We start from the raw sequence: 25629 nt of genomic DNA, 5'->3' as shown, positions 1-25629 counted from the left end.
GAGTGCCTATGTATTTAAGCTTTTCTCATTCCATAGGATAGGTTATAGAGAGTGAACTCAGTCTCAGATGCAATATGTTCATTGCTTGAGTGCTCAGAATCAGCCAATACCTCTGCAGCATTCCACAATGGAGTATTAGTCTGAAAAGAAGCTTAAGATTAAAGCTATATTGATAGTTGTGTGCCCCAATTTCATGGTTACTCACTTCTTCCACTGAGAAATGGCTCTTTCAGTTCTGTTCTTGTCTGTCATTTCTAAATGCGAAGTTGCTTAAACATCTTCCATTCCAAGATTTTGTGGTGTTTATTTGGATCAATTGGTATCAAAAATAAAAAAGGACATTTCAAGAGATCGTATGATTTCATTGCTAAAACAAAGGTTTGGTGAAACAAAAAGCAGACTTTCCCCATGTTATTGTCATACCTCGAAGTTTACACAGTAAGTTTTACTTCATATTTAACTTTTCTCCAAAATGTAACAAAACACCATCATTTTATAAATGTTATTATTGATATTCTGACTTAAGTAATTAATTGTGCCATAATCTTAACAAATTGAAGGAAAGCTTGATTAGAAATTAATGAAAATTGTGATGAAAGTAAAGCTGATCAGTTTGTTTCCTGACTGCAAGTAAAAGCACCTGTTAAAAAGTCAGTAAACATCCTAAATGCCAGAAACTAAAGTCCCATCCACTGTTCCAGGTCACATTCAGTTTAAAACAATTTTTAAAATAGTCATTAATGATATTCTTTAGGATAGCGAGATTTGTAAAAGAAGTACTGATACTGCAGATCCTCCATTGGATGAGTAATCCTCTTGATTTTATTGGAATTACTTGGGTGCATAACAATTTCCACTTGTGAGCTATCAGATGATAAACTTAAAGGGAAATCTGACTTAAATAGTATACTGTTGGGGTAGGGAATAATAAACCATGGAGGAGCATGCATGTATTTCTGAAACACGTCAGCTACTTGGCTGGACAGCTGTGGCTGAGGGCAATTCTCTTGCTCCCTCACAGGGGGAGTGATAGAGTAAACTAAGGGCTTACAGTTTGAGTCCTTTCCTCCTGAAAATGAAAAAGCAACTCAGCTGTTTAACAAAGGGTTTGTCAAATAATTCCATAGAACAGGAAAAGAACTTGCCAACATGTTCTATGTAATTTCCACAGGTCAGTTTAAAATTCTGATTTTTAACTCTTCTTTTCAGGGGAAAAAACCCAAACTGTTAACTAGCTGCACCTCACCCCCATCCCAACTCGAGACAAAACCAAGCATACAGAATTTCAAAGCTGACTTCATGAGAAGTTAAACGATGGTTGAGAACTAGGATTATGAAAAAATGCCTTTAACTTTGGCTGTTAGGTACCATTGCTCTAAAGCCCATAGTGTAGAAAAAGAAAATAATGCAGCAAAAGTTTGCATTCAGTGAACCACCCTCGGCCATGGGATGTAAGTCAAAGGTACATTCACGTTTCTTTCTATCATGTACGAGAATTGGTCCAAGCTATGTATGTCCAGAGAGTTGCATCTTCGGGACAGAGTCAATGCAAATGAACCATAAATCTTACTAAATATTCAATAAACTAATGCGTATGCGCTCTAATGATGAATAATCCATGGATGGATCACTTAGGAAAACTTTGAGGTTTAACAAGGCTAAGTGCTGAGTCCTGCATTTGGGACACAAACACCCCATGCAGGCTTGGTGAAAAGTGGCTTGAAAGCTGCCTAGCAGAAAAAGACCTGGGGGTGTTGGTTGACAGCTGGCTGAGCACGAGCCAGCAGTGTGCCCAGGTGGCCAAGAAGGCCAATGGCATCTTGACTTGTATCAGAAACAGCGTGGTCAGCAGGACCAGGGAAGTGATTGTGCCCCTGTAGCCAGCACTGGTGAGGCTGCACCTCAAATACTGTGTTCAGTTTTGGGCCCCTCAATACAAGACATTAAGGACCTGGATTGTGTTCAGAGAAGAGTGACAAAGCTGGTGAAGGGACTGGAGAACAAGTTTTACGAGGAGCAGCTGAGGGAACTGGGGTTGTTTAGCCTGGAGAAGAGGAGGCTGAGGGGAGACTTTATCACTGTCTACACCTAAAAGGAGGTTGTAGAGAGGTGGGTGTTGGTCTCTTTGCCCAAGCAGTAGGTGATAGAATGAGAGAGAATGGCCTCAAGCTGCAGCAGGGGAGATTCAGAGTGGACATTGGGAAAAAATTATTCTCTGAAAGGGTTATCAAGCACTAGAACAGGCTGTCCAGGGAGGTGATTGAGTCACCATTCCTTGAGGTATTCTGAAGACAGGTAGATGAAATGCTTAGGGATATGATTTAGTAGTAGATAGGTATGGTTGGAGTTGATGATCTCAAAGGCCTTTCCCAACCTAGTGATTCTATGAATATGTGTCTAAAAAAAACCAAAAAGTGTGTATCTAAGCCTTCTGAGGCCACCTCACCAAATGAGGAAATTGCTGACCTTCCTGTCGACAATTCCAGGTTCTGGAGTGGTATGTACAACCGTTTTGAAAAGGGGCTGCATCCTCGACAGTCAGTGACTGATTATTTGATGGCAGTGAAGGAAGAAACCCAGCAGCTGGAGGAAGAGCTTCAGGTCTTAAGAGAGGTAAAAACCACTCCATCTCGATGCCTCAGACTTAACTGATAGTAAATGAAACCCAGCTCCATGCACTGCACAGTCCCCTACATGCTTTTTCCTACTCCAGCATGAGGATGTTCAGCTGTCATCTTCGTGTTCACATAAATTACTATGGATGTTTTGCATTTAAGACACAGCGATGGACCTCTTTTCCTTAGGGACAAAATTTGACCTGTTTTCGTGTACATGTACTACTCCTGAAAGAAATTTTATACCCTTCTGTAACTCAGCAAGATGCTGTAATTCAGCATCAGTTTGTGATAAACTGCATTTTTCACACCCCGTAAAAGCAAATTGGCAGTTTTAAAGGGTGCCAACTGGGTCAGGCTCTGTATTGATTTTTTTTTTTTTTTAAAAGGCACAGACACAAAAGAGGATTACTGGGCCCTAAATGTGTCCACATTAATATATATTCTTTTGTTTATTTCAGAGACTGGCAAATCTTCAGAAATCACAATTATATGATAATGAAGTCAAGAGTAAGCAACAAGACCAAAGCAAACAGTTACGTCTTTCTACTTCCACTTCCAACAGCTGCTTAGCTAACACTCCCCAGGAGTACAGCAACGATCTGAAATCATTCCCATCCCGGAGCCCTTCACAAGGAGATGAGGAAGATTCAGCCCTGATTTTGACACAGGACAACCTGAAAAGCTCTGATCCTGACCTCTCAGCTAACAGTGATCAGGAATCTGGTGTGGAGGACTTAAGCTGTAGGTCCCCAAGTGGAGGGGGCTGTTTGCCTAGTGAAGACAGTGGCAAGGATTCAGATGAGGCTGTATTTCTGGCAATCTAAAATACCTTCACAACAGCAAGCATTCAGATGGAGTCATGTCTTTCACAGTCTGGAATGACATCTTTTCATCAGATGAAGAATGGAAGTGTTTTGTGGCCTAAAGAAATAATCCAAAGAAAGGGAACTGTGCAATTACGTAAGTAAAGATCTAAGAAGAACAAGCCATTATCAGTTTTAAGATACAATGCTAAAGAAGGGTAACATTTACTGCTGTTACATTTAGCTAAGCCAACGTGGTGTTTGTTTTAACTTTATCAATGCTGTACATAATTACTCCTTGCTTTGTACATTTCCGTATTTATTTATTATACAAAATAATATTTCTTCTTCAAAGATGTGAATTTCCAAACTACTCTTACACATAGAAACAAGTTTGAAGGATCATTAGTGCTAGCTTTACTGGTGAATCAGTCAAAACTCATCTTGGTAGAGCTCTTTTGCCTTCAGACATATTGTGTATACTCTTTTTTTTTCATAGGTCTTAAATTTTGAATTCCGACAATTATTTTACATATTCTCCTACTAAAAGCCTTTAGAGCAAAGTAAATCTAACAAATGGACATGCTTGCCTAGGGGACAAATGAAACTTCGATCCTGCAAAAAATATCCTTTAGTAAGCTTTTAAGCTGCTGCAGGTGAATGCATCCCATTTTTACTCAACTCTCCACCAGTGTTGAAAATTGAGTAGTTTCTGTGAGCAAAACTTCAAGGAATGTAACAATACTTACACAGCCTTTGTGGTAAAGCATCCCTTTATAAAGAAAGGTACACTACGCAATGTACGTTGTCCTTTTGTTTTATTCTCAAATTTGATTGTTTATACCTTGCCTTTGTTCTAAACAGCGTACAGAAGATGCAAAGGTAAAATTTTTAAGGTAATAAACCCCCATGTCCTCCATCCTGTTTTGATTCCTATTTGGAAATGTTTTGAGTGGGAGTTGAGGTCCATATACAGTAAAGAGAACAGGGAACCCAACATCACTTATATAAATCACTTACAAAAGTATTACTCCAAATTCAGAATGAAAGGACAGTTCAGCCCATAAAGGAACTGTTATAAAGAACATTTCTTCAAAATTTATTGTTCAAAATGAACCAAGGGATTTTTTTTCTTATCCTTACACAAAATCCCTCTTTAGTATTTCCCAACCTGAAAAATGCTAATTTAATAAATAGACAATTCACCACAACAAAAAGTTTAATCTTGTCGGGTTTAAGAATTTTCATTGTTTCTAAGAGTATGAGTAATAGCTTTTGTAATCATAGGTACAGAAGTAAACCACTGAGAAATGTTTAAAACTTAGGATGTTTTGAAACCTCACTAAAAAGGCTTCCAAATCATGATGCAATTCTTCCAAGTTGGTTATTGTTTTTCCTTAACTTTTTTTTTGTTTTGGTTTGTTCTGTGTCTGTTGGGTATTTTTAATTAAAAGCAATCAGTTAAAAATATAACTCATATGGCTGCTCTTACCTGCTTAGAGACAATGTGGTATTGAACTCTAGTAAAGCAAAGTGGTAGAGATGTAAGTTCACTTTGATTGCATTTCATACTACTCCTTCAAATGCAAACTTACAGGCAGAATTAAATTACATATACCTCACTTTAGAAGCTTTAGATTTTATAATTCTGTCTGCTTTTATGGAATGGCTTATCATTCTGTTATATGAACTTAATATTATAAAAATGAGTAGGTAAATTTCACTAATATTACTACCCTCTCAAGGGAGCTGCTGTCTTTGAACAAATAATTCAATTTGTAACAGCAAGATTTATCTTAATGTTATACTGGAAGGGCCAGACCCTCAATTTAATAAATTACCGTAACTCAGATGAAATAAATACAGCTATAATTTATACTGTTGAGAATCTAGCCTTCTGTTTTTTAATCTTTATGAACTTTTAATAAATGAAAGCCCAGATTTTAATTGTGGTTTTAAAAATGTTTCATATTTTCAACCTAGCCTGTAAAATTTATGGTATTAAAGGAGATTTTGAATAGGTTTTCTCAAATTAAAGAAACATGCTGCAAAGTCAGCAAGCAAAACAAAACAGAAAAATATTCTGCCTAAAAAGGAGTTTGAAAATGGACATTATTGCCCATCCTTAAAATGTAAAATTGTGTATGATGCTATTGTGTCCTATTACACATGTCCAGAAATAAATGCAGAACAGGAATGTATGCAAATTCAAAGCACTGTCTTCATGTCGCTTATGCAGCTACTTGTAACTAGCTTTATAACTAACATATAACATACTAACATTTTATATTAAGCCTTTACTCAGCAGCCCTCCGTGATGTGTCTTTCAGTCCTTGGAATTTTGCGTTGGCGACTACTGTTCTCATTGTAATGTATGCATTTGTGGCATTATTAGCCTGCTGAGAAACATTTCCAAATAAATGCTTATGTCACTTAGCATTACGTTATTTCACACCAGCGAATGAAGCAAACGTTTGATTTCCCAATATTTTTGTAGTACAGCTTTTCTTTTACTCAAGTGGCACTTTATCACCAAGATCGAGAGATTTGTGTATTTTCCCTACTTTGATATTTGAATCCAGTAGTTTAAGCTGTGGTGGAATCTACTAAGATAACTAAGAAAACTCTGGCTCCTGTCAATTGAGTTAAATTATATGGGAGTGTGTTACACTCCCCCTCCCTCTTTATTTGGGGGAGGGGTGGAAATGCAAAACAAAGGATGACAAAACCCACACTGAACTACACTGACTTCTTGTAGTCTTGTGAGGATCCTCCCTCTGCTGCAAACTCTTGCAAATTTACCACGAACCCACTGCAACTTCAAACAAGACACACGCGAACATAAACTTCTGGAACGAAAGGATTACAAGAGTATTACAGATTTCTGTGGTGTAATTTTAGCCTCATTAAGTTCAGGCCGTTCTTTAGTACGAAAATGCGCATCTAAAGGACACTGAAGGCAAAGAGATCAAACAGCTGAAGTTTTCTCTACAAGTGACCACCATCTGAAGAACAGAAAGGAAATGTATTCACTAGCTGTTTTTACTGGTAGCTCTACATGAGACAAAGGTGGCAAACTGGTAACGGATTCTGAAAATCTGAGAAATAAGTTTAAGGGCACAACTCAGACAAAAGGATATCATTAGAAGAAAAAAAAATTGAGAGGGGCAGGGAAGTAAAGTTCTGTAAATTCAGCAGTAAGGCAGGGAATTATGTTCTTTGAAGACATGGGCAAGCCAGAGCACCACTTTATATAGCACAGATGATGTTTGATGACACAAAATAACTAAAACCCAGCAAAAACAAGGATGTAGCCTTAGCAATGAAGATAAGCTTTTTGTCATTGTTGACCAGCTAACTTCATGCTTTTATGTGGTTGCTGCCCTGATCTGCACACAGAGTCCCCAAGATTATCACAAACATCATAGTGGAAGTAATGAGCTGCTTCCGCACGTAGTCTGATGGCTGAGTGCAGCTTTTAGGTTGGCTGGTCACCCTTACACTCTCTGTAATGCAGCAACAGGTAAACACCACAGTGACTAAAAAAGTCCTCCAAGGAGAGGTAAATCACTGACAACTCATTGGGAAGGGAGGAACATGTGGTGGGGTAAGTTAAAAGCAGGTCACAGTACTAAGACCAGTGAAAAATCTGCCAAAGATCTAGGGCCCACCAGCGTACTGCAAACCCCGAATTCAGAGATGCCAGAAAGCGGGGTGAAGAAAAGGAAAGGCATTCAGCTTCACTTATGCTATTTAAATTGCCAGTAAAGCACCATAAGACAGATAATCAAATCCTGTTAAATCTTAAAATAAAATTTAGTGGTCTTTTAATATAAATCATTCTGGAAAGAAGCTAAGGAAACCTTGTAGGTCCACCAGAAACAGTGTGACTGAATTCAGGCAAGGACTAATTTTTAAGTCTGCTACTTGCCAAGGTTATTCAGATTAATTTATTCTGTTTCAGAGGACTAAAAGAACACAATGCTTTATTGTTAAGATATTCCCTTAGTATTAACACACAAGCTTTCTTTGAAGCTTATTACTACATACAAATTTGATCTCCACAGATATCTAACCAAAACAAGGCATTCACCTAAGCAGTACCCAGAGATACCACATGGGTTTTCAAAGCCCATTTTAGTGAAGGTGGCTCCAGGAATTACTGCTCTTGAAAGGATTAAACAGTAAAAGCTCAAATCACCACACACAAAAAGTTTGTCCTTGAGTACCCTTCTGCATGTTCCCAACACAATTCTGTATTCACTCAACAAGTCCTGCAATGCTGAACAACATCCACAAGTCAGACAATTACAAGATATATTAAAAATCCCCAAGCCTTTATTTGTAATTTTGACATTATTACAGTATTTTCTGTTCAAAAAACCGTGCACAATAAGGCTGTGATAACTGACTTAACTTTGTTGCCAGAGTTTTAATTCTCTTTTATCTAAAGGTCTCTTTAATCACTCTTTTAGAAAGATTTATCCTAGTCTTTGAAGGGAGTAGTAAGAACTTGGATAGAAACAAGGCTAAAAGACTTCCGACTTATGCATTTGGTCAAGGTCCAAAGTGGCAAAGCTGCAGGAGTATGTACAGAGCAAACAACAGAACTATAGCAGACCATTAGATGTTACTTAGGAACTAACTTAATTATATAGTCTCTTGTTTGTAGTGGTGGCTAATATAACTGTACATACCAAACAAGCCCCATTTTTCAGAAAGGTCAGCAGGTCAAATACACAGCGAAAACTAGGAAAATTTTATTCTATAAGCCCCAGCAGAACGTACCATTAACACCAGTTGTATACAAGATCATCCTAACGTGAAATTTCTGAATTAAATTTTAAAATTTGTCTGGTCTGCAATAGCATTAATTACAGCTGCTATACAGAGAATCCAGTTCTGGATTTAAATAGTTACTTGACTCCGGAGGAACAAAAGGCATAGACTCAGCTACAAAAAACATTTATCAGTAAGATCAGATGTTAAAATTAGGCTAAATCCAGACTCAGTTAGCAGTTAGAATACATAATGTACCCGCACACTCTACTACCCAAACTACTGCAACGCCAGAGACAAGCCATCTCCTTACTGTTATATACTTACTTCTTCCTAATTTCACTTTTCCACTTGTCAGGACACCTCAGCATGAGCATGACAGTGCAAGGCTCTCCAGCAACCAGTCACTGTGTGTAGCCTATTATTCTAGATTGCTTGAGTTCAACTGACATATTTCACAAGTTTTTAGAATATGCATCTAACAGCAGCTGCCATTCTCTTATACATCACACAGAATTGTTTAAAAGTGGATTCCTACATACCACCTTTTGGCAAAATAAAAGTAAGGAATGTGCTTAAGAGTGAACTACCAGCCTACTAGAAGCCAAAAAACCTAATTCTGGTAAAGCGTCCCCAGCAATCTAATGATAAAACTACGAAGATTACTCATAAGCAAAGATGTTCGCACTGGCAGAGCCAGTGCAGGACTAAAAGAAAATTAAAAAAAAAACCAAACAAACCAGCAGCAGGTTGGCTTGTCCTTAAGGGACAGAAAAAGTCTGGCCATTCCTGCATGTGACAGGATACCTGTAGTTAACCCAGGACACCATTATTTAATAAAGACTTCTGTGTGTCTTTTCTAGGGGATGAGACTGTGACTGTAGAAGGGGCTAAAAAAAAAAAAAGAGGAAATAAATACTAAGAATAGGAACAATTATATGAGAGAATAGAAAGGGAGAAAAGAGAGGATCTTAAACTCTGACAAACCTGAACAAAACCCACTCTACTAAGAACTTATATTGAACAGTGACATTTTCTTCTAGACTCTCCTCGGACGACATGGAAAAGTCCTGAATTTGTAAACTTTCTCACAAAAGTAACATAATAGGAAAAGCTGAAGTGCTGAGAACTTGTACTGGTTTAGAAATCAAATCCCATGGAGGTGACCTGGTGTAACAGTTCAGTCACAGCAGAGCACCATAATACACCATGAAATATTTAACAGGAGGAGACAGACAAGGACAGAAATCTGTCATTCCATGCCATTGCAAAAATGTATACAGAAGATATTATCCCAACATAGGAAGTACACCAGGCGTTTGGTCATCTGTTCCTTTCTCTGCTTATGAGGAAGAAACAACAAAAAAAAAAGTAGCCTTGTACAGGATTGTGTGTCTATTCTTTAAACTCATTAGCTAGATACTCAGAAAAAGATTCCAAACAAGTTGTACACTCAGCACAAAAACAGACAGTTTGCCAAGAAGGTAACACTGATGACTTTAATCTAATCTGGACTCTTCTCCAGAGCTGCAGACATCCCAGTATTCAGACACTCAAGTCCAGAACAACTTGGAAACATACGTGATCTCATTTTTAATTAGGGCTTTAGTTAGCACATTAGCAGAAGTACTATGTCAATAAACAAGCAGTATTATGCAGTCAGTAGAAACATTTCTTTGCAAGAAGAGAACCTAAAATTATTGCTTAACCACGGCACTTAGCTGTTTATTTTTACAGGCACCTAATCATCTTCTTTGAGTTGGACTGTAGTTCTACTTGCTTGGGACATCTAATCTCAGAAATTGGGACAGCTTTACAAGGAAAAATGTCATCAAATACCAGCGAATAGTTTAGTTGCTCAGAGAGTAAAGTTCAAGACAGTCAATCATAGTACTGTAAAGTATAATAGGGCTGGGACTAAAGCCTTATTTGAAGATTCACTAGCCTGGGAGACAAACTTCTTGCACTTACATGATTTTTTGTAACTCTACATTTACTCACCCTTCTCCAGTTCATAAGAAATAACTTACTGAATTTTGTAGAAGACCACAGAGTTTAGGACTGACTGAAGATTAAGGGTACAGAAAAAGAACTCACTTGAACTGATGTGCTTTAGTTTTTGAGACTAGAACCTGTGATGTTCTGTGACCCTATCTAGGTAATGCAAAGGCAGTGTCTTGGCTAAGAGGTTTATCTCCAGATTGCTTCCTGACAAGAAAGAAGCAGGATTCCTGATAGATTACGTAATCAGTGCTTTATCTTATTTATCTCTCAGAACTGTACAATTCCTTTCACTCTTCCAGAACTTGACTATCCCTATGAAAACCTACTGCACTGACAAGGTTAAGAAAAAGAATGTGTCTTTATGCAAGAGCAAGAGAACAAACATGCATGTATTTAAGAGCTGTATTTTTCTCCTACAGAATACTGCACTTAGTCATGTCCATTTGCACCAGATACACCCCCATCCTAAAAAACTCAGCTCACCAGAGGCAAGATTCAGTGATTAAAGGGCAGAACTAAGTCTCACTTCCAAACTCTATCACTGGCCTTAACATAACACACTATGCAACTGCAGGCATAGTAGTTTCTCTGTTCCTTAAAACTTGGAAAAAATAACTGCTACTTCACAAAGAATTTCAGAACTAGTTTTTGTAAGTGCTTTTGAGTTCCTCACATGATGAACATACACATATTGAATAAAACAAAGTTGAAGGTGACCTGCTTATTTTTCCTTTAAGTAAAAAAAAATATGAAAATGAAATTGTTAGATGAAAATTGTCTTTAATTACAGTGATAGGTAATAGCCACTCCTGAAATTAAGTGCATCAGTGCTACCGAGCAACATACCCAATCTACACAGAGATCATTTATTCCGATTCCAATATATCCTTTGCTTAAACCAATTTTACAATTAGGTTTGTATTATTACTTAAAAGTGAAAAAACTTGTTCTTAAACATTTTGGCTTCAAGAAAAGACAGATTGTGAATCCACTGACAATATCAAATTATGAATTTCTTCAGTTTCCAAAGCCCTATCACCATTTACCCCAAACTCTTCCACAGATCAAGCCAAGTCTTTAAAGTTCAAAATACAAAAGATATGAATTATGTTTTATAAAAATGTAAAAAGCTAGTCAAAATTACATGTTTAGGTATTTAATCTCTGGAGAATGGAGTACAGCAGCAGGAACTTAAATATAATAAGAACTATCAATAATAAATACAAGAAATTAGTGCAAAGATTGCAATAGGATTCTTGAGTACAATGAGAATATAAAGAGACATCCTAATTTGTATAAAATCCATCCCAACTCTGTATACAATCTCTTCTATAAATACAACCACACAAGATGAAATGCTTATTTGCAAATAATAGTTATTAAAAAGTGTGCTTTATTGGGTTTTTCACTCGATCTCTTGGCAGGTGTAACTTGCAGGAAGTCTGTAAAGACAAATTTCCGTAATTAGACATTTTTAACTCCTCCAGAAGTTATGTTTTAAATACAACTAATAACAGATGCAGTACATACTTGATTTCCATAGAAAACACTATTAGAATAAACACCAAGCGTTGTAACAAATCCATATGCAGTTAGCAATTTATGTGTGTGTGACAATGAGGTAAATTAAAAAGAAAAAAATATTAAATCAGCAGTTTACCTATAGCGGAGCATGAAATTGGCTGTGCATTGCTATTGCCTGTTGAAGTTTTTCCTCTTTGGCTCGTCTACAGTGGCAGAGCTACAAGACAAGACACAGGAAGAGTGAATTCTGAAAGGATTTTTTATAATGCATGTTACAGTTTCTCTCTAATGATTTAGCTATTTAGCAGTCTCTTTAAAAAAAGAAAACCCTGTGAACCATCTCCCTTCCAAGCTTCAGGCTGAACACCTGCCTATACTGACAACATTCTATCCACAGCAAGCAAAGATAATTGTTTCCTATGTTATAAAATTAATTTATTATGCATCTTTGAAGAGAGGTACACTACCTGTTAAATTGCTTTTGCCAAAGCATGGGCAAGAATGTTGGCTTTTGAACCCGAGTTACTTATTTGGCGATAGCCATCAACAGAAAAATTAGTTTAATAAACTAAACATTCAGGTTGCAACACATCATTCTATGTCGACTTACCAAATTTAAGTTGTCTGTGTGGCTATCTGCCCTATATGTATATAGGATATAGAAGAAATGAAACAAATTATCTGCATCAACATAGGACCAGGGCGTAACGCAGGAGACCTTTGCACTCCCGCCTTAAAAATAAGCGCCTTCAGAACGCAGATTATATTCTAAATAGACTGAAGCCACTGAAGGATGTATTTTTCTTTTGTTGGAGCTTTCTAAGGCCCTGTCCCGTATCACAGGACCGATCAAACTCAAAATCTTAAATTTCTTCACTATGTGTTATCTCTCAATTAGAATGACTTGCATACTACGTACCGTTCTCTTTTCCATAAAACTACTAAGAAAGTCATCTATTTCTGTTTTGCCTTCCAAGAAGTCTTCTGCAATAGTGTCAGATTCCTCTTCAGCTTCATGAGCAGCTACTTTAAGTCTGGCTTGCAGAGCACTTGGACTGCAACTCTGAGAAAATAAAAACTCTTATGTAATATTAAGCTGTCCACCAAAACCTACATTTCCTAGCAGGAAGATAAATGACTATATAAATATGTGATATGTGAATAGAGCATTATATTACCTATAAGCCTAAGTGATCATATGAAGCTTTATCTCCAAAAAACAGTGCAGCTTGTTAAACTACGAAGGATTCAGTGTGAGAAAAGCACTGGTAGTCTAGGTCTTGATTCACAATCATTCCCACAAATGTATAAAGCTTTTAAACATGGAAATCTGACAGGCTCTTGAGCATGTAATTTCTGAGTAAAACTACTGCTTCAAGTGTCTTCAACAATTAGGGTCTACTCTTGAAGCTCAGTAATGAATCTGATAATAATAAAAAGGTACAAAAGCCCTTACTGTTCAGTTTTTAAATAGCTTTGAAATTACTGTGGAGAGAAAGATAGGAAAGGAAAAATCACCTACTCAATTGCTAATCTAAACCATTATACTCATTCTTCTGCTCTTATAAATCTCAAATCTTGTTCCTCTGTTGTACATAATTAAAATATTTTTCCTCTTATATGTATGGGCAGTTAATCAGGACGCAATTCACATCATCAGGAAGCTGGAAAGGGCCAGAATTGCAAAATTATGATATTTATAGATTTTAAATGCTTGGACTACCTTCAACTACTCCTTGAAAAATATTTCACTTATGTACTATGAAACTGTAATGTAATCAGAAAAATCCCACAGAATTAATCTTATGCAAAATAAGAAGTTTGGTCTAATAGAAGATGGTAAAATTCACCCACAGTACAAGTAAAAAGACTTATCTGGAAATTTTAATGAGAGATAACAGGTGATATCAGGTAATGTACAGCGAAAATCAATATATGAAGATACAGCATACGTGGAAAAGCAACACAAAAATTCAGCTGCAACTCCTCAACTCTCAGTCTTCTAACCATCATTAAATTGAATCAGCAAATCTAACTTAGAAAATAGAAAAGGTAATATAGCAGTTGGTTATTATGTCCTGGTTTTAGGTATTTCTTGCAGAAACAGAAAAATTCTCAATGCCAACTACCTCTGCCCACTTTAAAGCCAACTCATATCACACAGAAAGGAGGCACTATGAGTCAGACTATTCTAATTTTCAAGTGAGGAAACATTTAATTCACTTAGATTATCAACAAAATCATTCAGTTTGCCTGAAACTTTTTGCTCACTATTTCATATTCTGTTACTCTTTTAGGATTTTCAAATTCAGGTACCATGCATGCTATTTTGATGGACTGTCGTATTCTGAGATGACAAGTCTGGCAAATACTGAAGAGATTTCAGTGCAGAAATTGTTTTATGAGAAGTTACATCTTTTAACACATATCCTGGTAAACATACTAAGAAATAATTCTCCCTCCCCAAAATTTCTTTCCAAAGTAAGGACTTTACCTTATAGGTGCTTTAGAGTGTGCAAAGTTTGACAGCATAAATAACACATTGCCCAAACTAAGCACACCCAGTAAATCACAGAATTTAAGTTTCTACAGCAATGGTCTTAACCATCTTCATATGGTAATTCTACAAGCTAATTATGTTAAGTGAGTACCACTAATTAAACAAGCCTTCTTTAGAGAACATTCTATTCTTAAAACTTTTTTGACACAGGATTGTACTTAAGAACAACTCTAAATACTCATCACACTCCTTTCTTCCAACTATGCTTTTATTGTAGCGTTAAAAACCAAAACCAACCTCCAAAAAACAGTAGTGCAATCTTAACACCGTTTTCCTTCCAACCTGTTTGGTACTTCCTTCCATTTTATTTCGTACTTAATGTGAATCTATTTCATATAAAATTAGAGTTTAACCAGAAGAATATTCTTTATGGATAAAGATACAAATCAAAACTTCGGTTTTATTGAGGTATTCTCAAAGGATACGATGACATAGATATTATACCTCACTCAGTTCATGCTGTCTTTGCATCTTTTTTTCAAACGCTGCCTTCATCTGTGTGAGTTGCTCGTACTAAAAAAGAAAAAGAATGTTTTATCCCTGAAAAAAACCAGAATATTACAATGTTTCTGAAAAAGGTTTTATTGTTCACTTACTTTATCCAACACAGTCTGTCTTTTTGCCTCAAGACTAGGCTCCAGCAACAAGTTTTTTTCTGTAAAACAAAGTCACTATTACTACTGTTTTTAAAGGATTCAGTTCGCAGAACACAGACACAGATGCTAATATTTTGACATCGTACTTGCCAGCTCTTCAACACTTTTCACTAACTCATCTCGATCAGTAATGACTTGCTTCAGTTGTGGTAGAGTCATAAACTGTTCCAGTAACACTTCCTCTTGCTCATTCATATTGGTCAGCTGTGATATACTACATGTAACAGAAAGAAAGCAGATTTAAAGCTAGCAGCAAACACTATGTTACTCATTTCTGCCAAAACTCAAAAGTTTGAGGCATTTATTGGCACTCTACAGGTACACAACACTTGACCACAACTTATTATTTCCCTTTCTCCTAGATTATGGGCTCTACTATCTGCAGCAGCAAGCTTAAAAAGAAATGTGTTATAAAAAATGCCATTTCAAGCCTCACTTCTATAAACTGCTTTTTAGTGCTACTATAGTGAGTTGACCTTAGCCAGCTACCAGACACCCACCCAGCTGCTCTCTCAGTCCCCCTTCTCAACAGGAAATAGGGGAAAAGCTTGTAGGTCAAGAATAAGACAGGGAGACTGCTTACCAATTATGATCACAGGCAAAACCCACTCAACTTGGGAAAACCTAATTTAATTTATTGTGAATTATAGTAAGAGTTGGATGGTGACAAAGACAGACAAAAACTGAAACACCTCACCTCCATTTTCCCAAGGCTCAATTTCACTCCTTCACTCCCAACTCCTTTACTTCCCCATGCAGCAAGCAGTGCAGGAGAGGGAGGAATTGCAGGTGTTGCAATCAGCCTGTAATAGTTTGTCTCTGCTGCTCCTTCCTTCTCACTTTTTCCCTGCTTCAGCACAGGTCTCTCTCAACAGGTTGCAGTTCCTGGCAGGAGAGCCTGCTCTAAGGTGGGTTCTACATGGCTGCATTTTCCTTCAAACAATATCTGTCTTTTCCAAAACTTCCACAGGCTAGAGATGAATACCTGCTCTAGTACCTGGAGCACCTACTACCCCTTCTTCTCTGACCTTGGTGTTCGCAGGATTCTCATACTTTTCTGCCCCTCCCCTCAAGCCACACCAACTCTGCTGAGTTTGCTCTTTTTAAAATGTGTTTTCAAAGCACCCACTTCACTGACCAACTAGGCTGCCTTGTAGTGGGTCTGCTGCCAAGCCGGCTGTGTCTGGCACAGGGGCAGCCCCTGCCCCCTTGTCACAAAGGCCACTCATGCAGCCCTTCAACCTGCACCCAACAGGGCTATTCAGAAAAGTTGCACTATCATTTCTGATTTAGTTCAGCTACCACCAGAAGAATCATAGAGTTTAATCATGGTCTTCTTGGAAGGACCAAATGATTAGAACGTTTTATTTAAACAAACAAATTACTCTTCTCTTGCAACCCTCTAATTTTCTGCTACACAATGAGAATGCTGCAAAATCTTCATCTGATTTAGCTAAATAAAACAGGATCTTAAGAAGGTGTCAAGGGGGAAAAAAACCCAGAAGATCTTCCCAAAAATCTTTTCCTGTTTTGAAAGGACAGAGTTTTCAATTACTAACCTATGACACCACCACAAAGATATGAGATCAGAAAGAAACCAACCTCTTAAGACTCTTTCAGAATTAATAGCTAATTTGTAATCTATTCAATACCAGATAACTGATTAAGAAGGCCATCTCATTAGACCTGAGCAAACTGCTGGTAACAATAACTAAAATTATTTTTGGAATTGTGACAAGATATTACTTTTGATGAAAATATTTGTGCAATATGTGTACAGAGTATTTAGATGTGGAAGTGATTTGCACTGGCACACTTACCACCTGGATTTATCTAACCCAACCCCCCTGTACATGCTGAACTCTTCAAAGTAGTCCATTGTTTACCCTGTACTACAGCCCTCTGAATTTAAGAGAACGTATTTTATGAACCAATCTCAAGTCCATCTCCCTGTCCCCTTTCCTCCTTCAAAAGTTATGCTTTATTAATTAATAGACGTTAAGTCACTGGCAAGGCCCCAGAACTCAGAAGAACACTGACAGCTAGGAAAAGTAAAAGTAAATACTCTTCTTCCTGGTGTTAAATACTAAAGTATTGCTCCTGGTGAGGAAATCCTAAACAAGCAATACATTTAAGTACAAGGTTGGCTTACTTTCTGACTCAACAATTTTGCTAAGTAGTAGTTCTATTTATAATTTCTACAAAGACCTTTCAGTGATATATAAAGACTCCTGACAAAAATCAGATACAGACCAGCAGTAATTTCCTTTCAATGACTATGGAATGTTTTGACGCCTTCTGAAAACGTACCTTAGTTCTGAGAGTTCTGGAAAAGTATCAGGAACATCAGGCATCTTGTAAGTAAATCCATTCTGGCCAACCTAAGCAGTTTGGAAATGTTTAATAGATTTTTGAAGAGTAATTTCTTGATATTTAACTTGATTAATCTAAAACTGGAAATGAATATTTGCCAGCAACAAGAAAAGCAAGAAAAGCAGTAAGAAGCAGTAGCACTAGTCCCCAAACAAACGCCTCAACTCACTCCTGGTACCAAAATACTTGGGGATGTCTGGGGTGGCAAGTCATAAAAGACGAGTAAATTTTGGACACAAATAAGTCTGCTCCCTCGAGTTTTGCAGCAATGCCCAGTGCGGCCTCAAGGGAACTTCTACCCAGTGTCTAATAGCTTAAGCAGCAAAATTCAGCACACAGACCTGAAGCACGGCTTCTGCCGTTGGAACAGGTAATGGCAGATCAGCAATCAAGCCATAAGAGGGAGCAGCAGGCTTGTCTGTAGTGTAGCTTGAAGAAACTGATTCAGCAACAGGCACGGCTGCCACTGTTCTATTTGTTTCTTGAGTTGGGTATGGAGGAAGAAAGGGAAACCCCTGAGGAGCATAAGGAGGCATTCCAGCTGGTTTGTTGAAAATGCTAAAAACAAACAAACGAAAACCCACAACCATGAGCAACCAACTGCTTATAGCATATTTCTTATCATCTAAATTATAATTACTAGACCACATACAAGACGTAAGATTGAGTTTTTAAATGATCATAAACTCTGCGATTTCTGTTCTCTGCTTCTTCAAACACACTGTCTACTTTGTCTTACACTGCAACATAATATGCAACTCTATTAAACTATATTCTTGTAGAGCAGCCAAATACACACTCACACTCTTAATTATAAGAAAACTACTTCTCAAAAATTTATAAAACATAGATTTAATTTTTCTCCATCTAAAAGTCCTGAGAAGTGCATCTGTATTGTCCATTAGATGTTATTTATGGTACAGCACCTAACAGCTTGGGCAACACACATGTAAATTACTTTTAAATAACACAAAATTTTTTTTTTAAATCCACACCTGCAGCTGCATCTAAACCCAGTGTCATCAGTCACAAGCACCATAGCTGTACTGATAAAACTGTAATGTCTCAGACCGCTTTTGCGTATTTAATACAATTATTTAAATTGCACAATTTCTGTTGCGCAGTTGTGCAACAGAAGCTGCCTCTAAGCCTGGGAGGTTATGAACAGAATATGAAGAAACAGAACTGCTCAAAACATGATCTACAGCAAATTGAAGATTTCATCCGACAATGTAAGCATTTATTGTTTTTCAAGAAAACAGAGGCACATAAAGTTACATCAGCATGGTGACACAGTAACTCCACCGAAATTTAGCATTTCTTCTGAAGCAACCATGCTATCAAGCACACACATGAAATCATGCAAGGGCAGGGCATCTACATCTCCCAATACATCCACTATGTTATTCATGTTACTGCTCTCATACTTGATTGCATCTCTTTTTTATAAATGTAAGTTAATACACACCTCCATTCATCATGTTTATATAGATACTCACTATGGAAATGATGTTGAGCTAGGAGCTAGCACTGGAGGATTCTTCCAAAACTCATCCAGTAAACTCTGAACAATTTTTCCAAGATCCGAGTGCATTGTAAACTAGTAAAAACAAAAAAATAAAACCCAATGCAGAAGAAAAATCATGCCTGGAATCCAACAGTGCTGAACTTGATTGTTTATTATATCTACATGGCAGTGCTGAAAGCTGTTACAGAGACACAACAGCTAATGTAAGCTGTGTAAACATAAACTCCAAATAAAGTGATAAAGCCACCCAGAACTGAACACAAATTGTAAGTGGTTTGCATATACCGTTATCAATTGAGAATCAATCAAGTACAACATTTCTGACGACACCCGAAAAAAACCCACCTTCATTACCAAGCCACATTTGGGGGAAAAAAAAGAAAGTGGAAAAAAAAATTAATCAAGATTTGTGACAAAACCCACTAATTGCATTCTGAAAAAGTCATAAGTTCACCACCCAAAAAACACTACTACATCCTTGTTGGCAGAGAAAAGGGAATAAAAAAGAAAGAACAGCATATTAAAATCCTGAATATTGGAGCTAAAACCCTGACATCTTTCTAATAGGATTAGGGTGGGAAGAACTATGTTACAAAACAGTCTTAAAGCATCCTTCTTCCTTATTTGGAATACACTGTAGAGAAACAAGAACTGTGCTATAGGTGCTAACAAGAGAAGTGATAGGAACCTTCTCAGCCATCATAACTTAAAATAATTACAGATACATGGAATACTCAATTCAGTAATGCTAGCAGTAAATGAATAAATGGTAGTATATTGAATACTGCTGAATTTTTTTTCAGACCCCTCAAAACATAGCTTGAGAGGGAATAAAGATCTTTACTACTCTCTTTTACCAGAAGCATTAGCAATAATCTAGTATGACATGTACTAAAATTGCTATTAACGGTACATATATGTGAAGCTACAAATTATACATACATTACTTATTAATGGACCAGTCACATACACTCCCTGTTTGTCCATTAAATGATGTCTCACAGGTGGGAAAACACTGATGACTGGTTTTTCCTGAGGAAACTGAGGTGGAAGCAAGCTGCAAGTACAAGAATAATCATTACTACAGCTTCATCTCATGATAAAGTTAGCATAAGAGGGTTTCCTCTAGAAAGGAAGAGAACTATTAATTACATAAACTTATTTTTCTACAAGAAGAGTCATGTAGAAAACCCACAGTGTATGAAGCACGCAAAAGGATTATTAAATTACAAAACTAGAAGTCAGACAGATTAGAATAACAGACTTCCAAGGAACGGAAGAGAGCATTTACTGGGCAAAATTGTAGTCTAACAATAAAGAAATTATGTGCTTGGACAAAGAAAAAGCTGTAGCATAACAAGAATATTTTCTAATACAGATGTTATTACTACAAAGACAACGCAGTGCAACCTTCAAGAATATCAAACAAGTTATCAGGCTAAAGTAATGAAATAACTTGTGACTAGAATACCATCAATATTTCACAGAGCAAAAGTACCCCAAAGTAAATTCACAGGAAATGTCACAATAAATCACTTAAGTTATGATCCAGACACTTCCTTGGGCAAGAGTTATGATTTAAAGGAAATTATTAAATTACTAAGTAATCTTATTTTCATTTGTAGAGTATCCAAAATCATCGGAAACCCTCAAGCATTTTCTCCTACTTTCTTTTAGCTAAAAACACACAGGTATCATAGGAGCCAAGCACACCAAAATATAGGTTTGCTTTCAGCTGAGCACCTGCATCTTGTACAAAATCAGTTTCATTTATATCACTACAACTACTAATCAAATTCAGGTTACAGTTCCTGAAATTACTTATGAGATGGGTACCATTTACGTTATATTACTATTTTTGTTTTTGAGAACAGTTTTAATTTTCAAGATGTGCACAGAGATATCTCACTCTACTTACATGTTAATATTAATTGTCAAGTTGTTTACAGTGAAGGGCAGTCGATATTCCACATCTTTCTGAATTTCTGCGATGCTGTCAAAGAAGACATTGTTAGCATCCAATTCACAGTCAATGCAACAGCCTGAAGTCTAAGAGAAGACATAACCTCAGACCTTTGTGCTTAATTCAGTTTTGAAAAGCCCTGTAAGAATGCAATTGAAAATGCTGGAATAAGTTAATATGCTTCAGGATGCTACACTGAATGTTAAGATTAAAGCAAAAAATAGTAGATTCAACTTTTACACTTAGTACATGATCACAAGCAATGGAAATGCAATAGGAGAAAGAAATTGTGCTACTCGCAGATCTGACAATGATCTCAACTTATTTTTCTCCACTTACTGGCTTAATTTAAGACATCATGTCAGTAATTTTTTTATATACTGAATTTTACCTACTAAAACATTTACTTTGTGAAGGCATTAAACCTGGTTCACAACTAAGCATTGCTCTGCAATGCTGCCTACAGATCAATATTTAGAACACAGATTACACTAGGCATTCCTTCCTTAACAGATTAACTTACTATTTAACAGTAGTTTCTTCCACATGTATCAAGTTTTATGAACTTCAACAGATATTTTCAAGAATTATCTGGAGAAGAGCTAGTTGCAAGAATGAAAGCTTTGTAGTCCAGTGACACTCAAGACACAGACCCCCACCAGGTGAAGAAATATGTATTTTATGAAATCTAGTAAAACTAAATCCAAAGTTGCTTCTCCTGTAACAGGCAAGTTATTGAGAAGACTCTATGAATCAGTTATGTCAGTAGGAAGTTGACTTCAATACTCAAAGCACTCCACAATTTGTACGTGCAGCAAGACTGTTTTGAAAGATGACATCTCAAAGAATTCCGAAGAGGAGGAGGAGTAGAAGACAGCTCAGAAGCAGAATTTCTGGACAACAGGAACATAACTAAGCTGGGATTGGGAAAGAAAGGAGGGCAGAAAAGTAGTTTCATTTTACAATGCCTCAATCAAAACTAACTTAAAAAGCAGACTAATTTCCTCTTGCTTGTATTTTTCCTGTCTGCACCTGGTTAACAATAGTCTTCTCTCACCTCTCTAAGACTCCCTTATAAAGGGAGGGAACACAGCTAGAATGGGGAAAAATAGCAGACAGACGTTCCCAAAAAGCCTCTTTGCACCCAACTTCAGAAATGTGCCTCTACCCACCACAAGGTACACTCCACACAATTGCTTCCCTCAAAAACACCAGAACACATTATCTGCAAATGTGTGTTAAGTGCAGTGCTATCAGTGTTTTGTATCCCTGCAAAGCATTATTTACTTACAGAATTTAAAACTCTAGTTTTCGCAGATTCAGGAATAAAAGGAGTAAGACACAAACCTAACTATGCACCTTGCTTTCTGCAGCCTGACCTTTTTCCTTTCACAGACAACTAGGTATCTGCTCTTTCCCTGTGAATCACAGGCTGCTTGAAGAAACTGTCAGACTTCTTCAGCAAAAAAAGACTTTGTATCAGAGCTTTGGGCTCTACTGTGATACACCACAAACTGAAATAACCACCTCCTCATTCTTAACTGAAGGATTCTCCCTGGAATCTCTCACACACGTTCCTGCCCTGTAATGATCTGTCAGGCATTTTAATAGCTAGCAACAAAATCCTTTTGAGAAGGGTATATAATCATGCTCCACTCATGTGCACAGTCTATAGGAACTGGGGAGGAAGATAATAGGGAGAGAGAAACAAGAAATTCAGAATCTCATTGAGCTGTTCAAACTATTGAAACCTACTTTTAGCAACACCTTGAACAGTAAATCTTAGTTGTCCCTTCTCCAAGTTGGAATCAGTACACTGAAAAAATGATGCATTCTTAACTTCAGCTAAAACAACAGCAAATGTAAGAAAACTGTTTTTTAAATACAAAAACTTGATTTCAAGCTCCTAATTTGTGAGGGATCCCGAAAAAAAGAAGACTAGCTACCTTCACGAAATTAAGATCACATATATCTGAGCTTTTACAAGCTAAGAGAACACAAACCAAACCTACCTATCTTAGGTAATGAATGCCAAGAATTTTATTTTGAGTATTTCAAGGAGAAGCAGCTGAGATACACATAATTAATGACATAACATACTTATCAGATAAAACAATCACCAGAATTACATTTATTTAATCACTGCTAAGGAAACAATGCTGTGGCAATGCTTAATGCACATTCTTATCCTACAGATCTGTGCTGCTATGGAGTCCATAAGCAAGCAATTCAGTCCCACCCAAAAAAGCCTTTCTGCTTTTTAAAACTTGAACAAGAACACATACCTTTATAAATGCACGACATTCGAAGGACTGTTAATCAGATTTATTCAGTAATAAGTATGGCTTATGAAAACTGCACACTTTGCCAGAATTTACTTCTTCTCTTGCCTAATTTTTGGTTTTCTACACTTATCATCAAGACAGATAAGGCAGACTCTTTACATGGCTGTAAAGTTACATTTGAGCAGCTACCCTCTTCCCCTCATCTCCATTCCTGGCTGCAGGGTCCATTCCCTCTCTGCCTATGCTTGAACTGGTGCCTGCACAAACAGCTAGTAAACCAGTTCAGCAAGCTGATCTTGTCAAAACAAGGATCATCTTTTTTGAGGACTTAACTTGGGGCAGAGAAATACCCGTGGCAGAGAAAAAAAGGGTAGAAATAAAAGGCTAAGTACAGCCAGTCCAGTAAAAACTACTAGTTTGGTAAGCTGCTGCACACCCAAGAGACTTATGTTTCCGCGTGTTAATTCAAAATATTAGGATAGCAAGTTATTTGCAATGATTAAATTTGGAAATACAACAAGCAACTCCTTTAGTCTTAGTCCGACATAAAAGAAAACATTCATTTTTCTGGATTGCTTTGGAGCCATCTATCATTCCACTTCAAAAGACATCCTAGGAAGCATGATGAATGCTTACATGCTCACTGAAAATGTAGCTTGAAATATATGAAGTTTGGATCTCATTTTGAAAGATGAATGGTTTTAAAAGGCTATAATTTAGGCCAAAGTGATCAGCATACTGACAAGCTGGAGTATCTCAGGAAAGCGGAAAGAGTTTTGCTGTGAAAAGTGTGGCTATGGAACAGGAAAAGCATCTAAACAGAAAAAGTTATTAAGGAACAGTCAGTTATGAGCGAGTTAGCACTGTACATCAGAGGAATTTTGTAGAGCCAGTGGGGCTGTTATGCCACTACTGACGATCACTGCCAAGCAGAGCTCCTTTACAGCACGTTTTATTCTTAATTTTCCAAAAACTATGCCTCTGCACCCAGTTTCCAGAAAGAGGGCTTTATTCCAACAGGTGCAATCTGCGTCTTCTTGAAGACCTGTAAAACCCATTAAGTCATTTAGCCGACTTCCTGGCCAGTGTCTTGAGGCTCCACAACCTCCAAACCCCAGCATGGGCAACCCACACCAAGGGTTTCTGAGTGCAGCTTCATGCCCTCCTGGGCTCCGATGCCCTGCGTGCCCGGGGGTTCCTGTTTACCGGACCCAGCCAAGCCTCATCGGGAGGGGACAGGGTGAAACCATACAATGGTATGGGTTGGAATGAACCATAAAGACCATTCGGATCCAGTCCCCCTCCTGTGGGCAGGGACACCTCCCATCAGACCAGGCTGCCCCATCCAGCCTGGCCTTGAACAACTCCAGAGAGGGGGCATCCACAAACTTCCCTGGGCAACCTGCGCCAGTGCCTTGCTGCCCTCATCATGAAGAATTTCTTCCTAATGTCTAGTCTAAATTTTCCCCCCCCTAATTTAAAAGCCATTCCCCCTCATCCTATCACTACATGCCTTTGTAAAAAGTCCCTCCCCAGCTTCCTTGTAGGCCCCCTTCAGGTACTGCAAGGTGTCCTCAGAACCTTCTCTTCAGGCTGAACAACCTGAAGTCCCTCAGCCTGTCCTTGTATGGAAGGTGCTCCAGCCCTCTGATCATCTTTGTGGCCTCCTCTGAACCCATTCCAACAGCTCCATATCCTTCTTATGTTGAGGATTCTAGAACTAGACACAATAGTCCACGATACTCAAGCAAGATGAGGTATCACAAGAGAGGAATAGAGGAGCAGAATCACCTCCCTCGACCGGCTCACCACACTTCTTTTGATGCAGGGCAGGTTATGACTGGCTTTCTAGGCTGCAAAGGCAAATTACTGGCTCATAGAAACATAGAATAGTTTGGGTTGGAAGTGACCTTAAAGATCATCCACTTCTAACACCTCTGTCATGCGCAGGGACACCTCCCACTAGATCAGGCTGCCCAAGGCCCCATCCAACCTGACTCTGAACACCTCCAGGGAAAGGGCATCCACAGCTTCCCTGGGCAACCTGTGCCAGTGCCTCACCACTCTCATCATGAGGAAATCCCTCCTTACGTCTAGCCTAAACCTGCCCCTCTCCAGTTTATACCCATTGTCCCTAGTCCTATCACTACAAGTCTTTGTGAACAGTCCCTTCCCAGCTTTCTTGTAGGCCCCCTTCAGGTACTGTAAGGTCCCTATGTGGTCTCCCCCCCAACCCCGCGGCCACTCACGAGGCGTGGGCGCCGCGCAGGGACTCGATCTGCCGCTGCTTCTGCTGCTGAAGACTGGTGAGGGCCGGCAGCGGGGCGGCGGGCGAGGAGGAGCCGCCGCCCTTGGTGAGGGGAAACAGCCAGTTCATCCTCCCCGCGGCGACGGCGGCACCGGCGGCCCCAGCCTCGCGCAGGCGCGGCGGGGCGGCGCGGCCCCCTCGGTCTCGCGAAGGCGTGGAGTGGCAGCCCCCCCACTTTTGCGCATGTGCAATGGAGCGGCACCCCCGTAGGCTTCGCGCTTGCGCAGC

The 25629-nt window shown here is 38.2% G+C and overlaps 2 protein-coding genes across 3 annotated transcripts in view; one reads left to right on the top strand and one right to left on the bottom strand.

Moving 5' to 3' along the window:
• MTMR7 (myotubularin related protein 7) overlaps positions 1 to 8762 on the top strand; it is a 53181-nt gene extending 44419 nt beyond the window's left edge. For both annotated transcript variants that reach the window (XM_054064981.1, XM_054064980.1), the window contains 2 exons: positions 2487 to 2613; positions 3077 to 8762. In XM_054064981.1, the coding sequence (XP_053920956.1) occupies positions 2487 to 2613; positions 3077 to 3442 (493 nt within the window). In that variant the 3' untranslated portion in view covers positions 3443 to 8762. The remainder of the gene's footprint in view (positions 1 to 2486; positions 2614 to 3076) is intronic.
• Positions 8763 to 9587: 825 nt separating this feature from the next.
• On the bottom strand, positions 9588 to 25615 carry VPS37A (VPS37A subunit of ESCRT-I). The gene is made up of 12 exons (XM_009569858.2): positions 25343 to 25615; positions 20764 to 20838; positions 19788 to 19902; positions 18817 to 18917; positions 17659 to 17875; positions 17255 to 17325; positions 15031 to 15158; positions 14885 to 14943; positions 14733 to 14801; positions 12648 to 12791; positions 11865 to 11945; positions 9588 to 11646 (listed from the first exon to the last, which is right to left on the bottom strand). Exons 1-11 carry the CDS (start codon positions 25468 to 25470, stop codon positions 11865 to 11867), a joined length of 1188 nt encoding a protein of 395 aa, XP_009568153.2. The 5' UTR covers positions 25471 to 25615; the 3' UTR covers positions 9588 to 11646.
• Positions 25616 to 25629: the final 14 nt, after the last annotated feature.

The sequence above is a fragment of the Cuculus canorus genome, chromosome 4 (genome assembly GCF_017976375.1).
Source record: "Cuculus canorus isolate bCucCan1 chromosome 4, bCucCan1.pri, whole genome shotgun sequence".
Lineage (NCBI taxonomy): Eukaryota > Metazoa > Chordata > Aves > Cuculiformes > Cuculidae > Cuculus > Cuculus canorus.
The sequence above is the reverse complement of the archived record's forward strand: the minus strand, read 5'-3'. Positions and strand labels throughout refer to the sequence as shown.

What these genes read in the sequence shown, in the direction of transcription:
- VPS37A (XM_009569858.2), bottom strand. Translation starts at nt 25,470, where the DNA reads ATGAACTGGCTGTTTCCCCTCACCAAGGGCGGCGGCTCCTCCTCGCCC. An exon ending in CCAGAACTCTCAGAACTAAG is followed by an intron (nt 15,159 to 17,254) that starts GTACGTTTTCAG and finishes TGTTACATGTAG; the next exon opens with TATATCACAGCTGACCAATA. An exon ending in GACAGACTGTGTTGGATAAA is followed by an intron (nt 14,802 to 14,884) that starts GTAAGTGAACAA and finishes TTTCTTTTTTAG; the next exon opens with TACGAGCAACTCACACAGAT.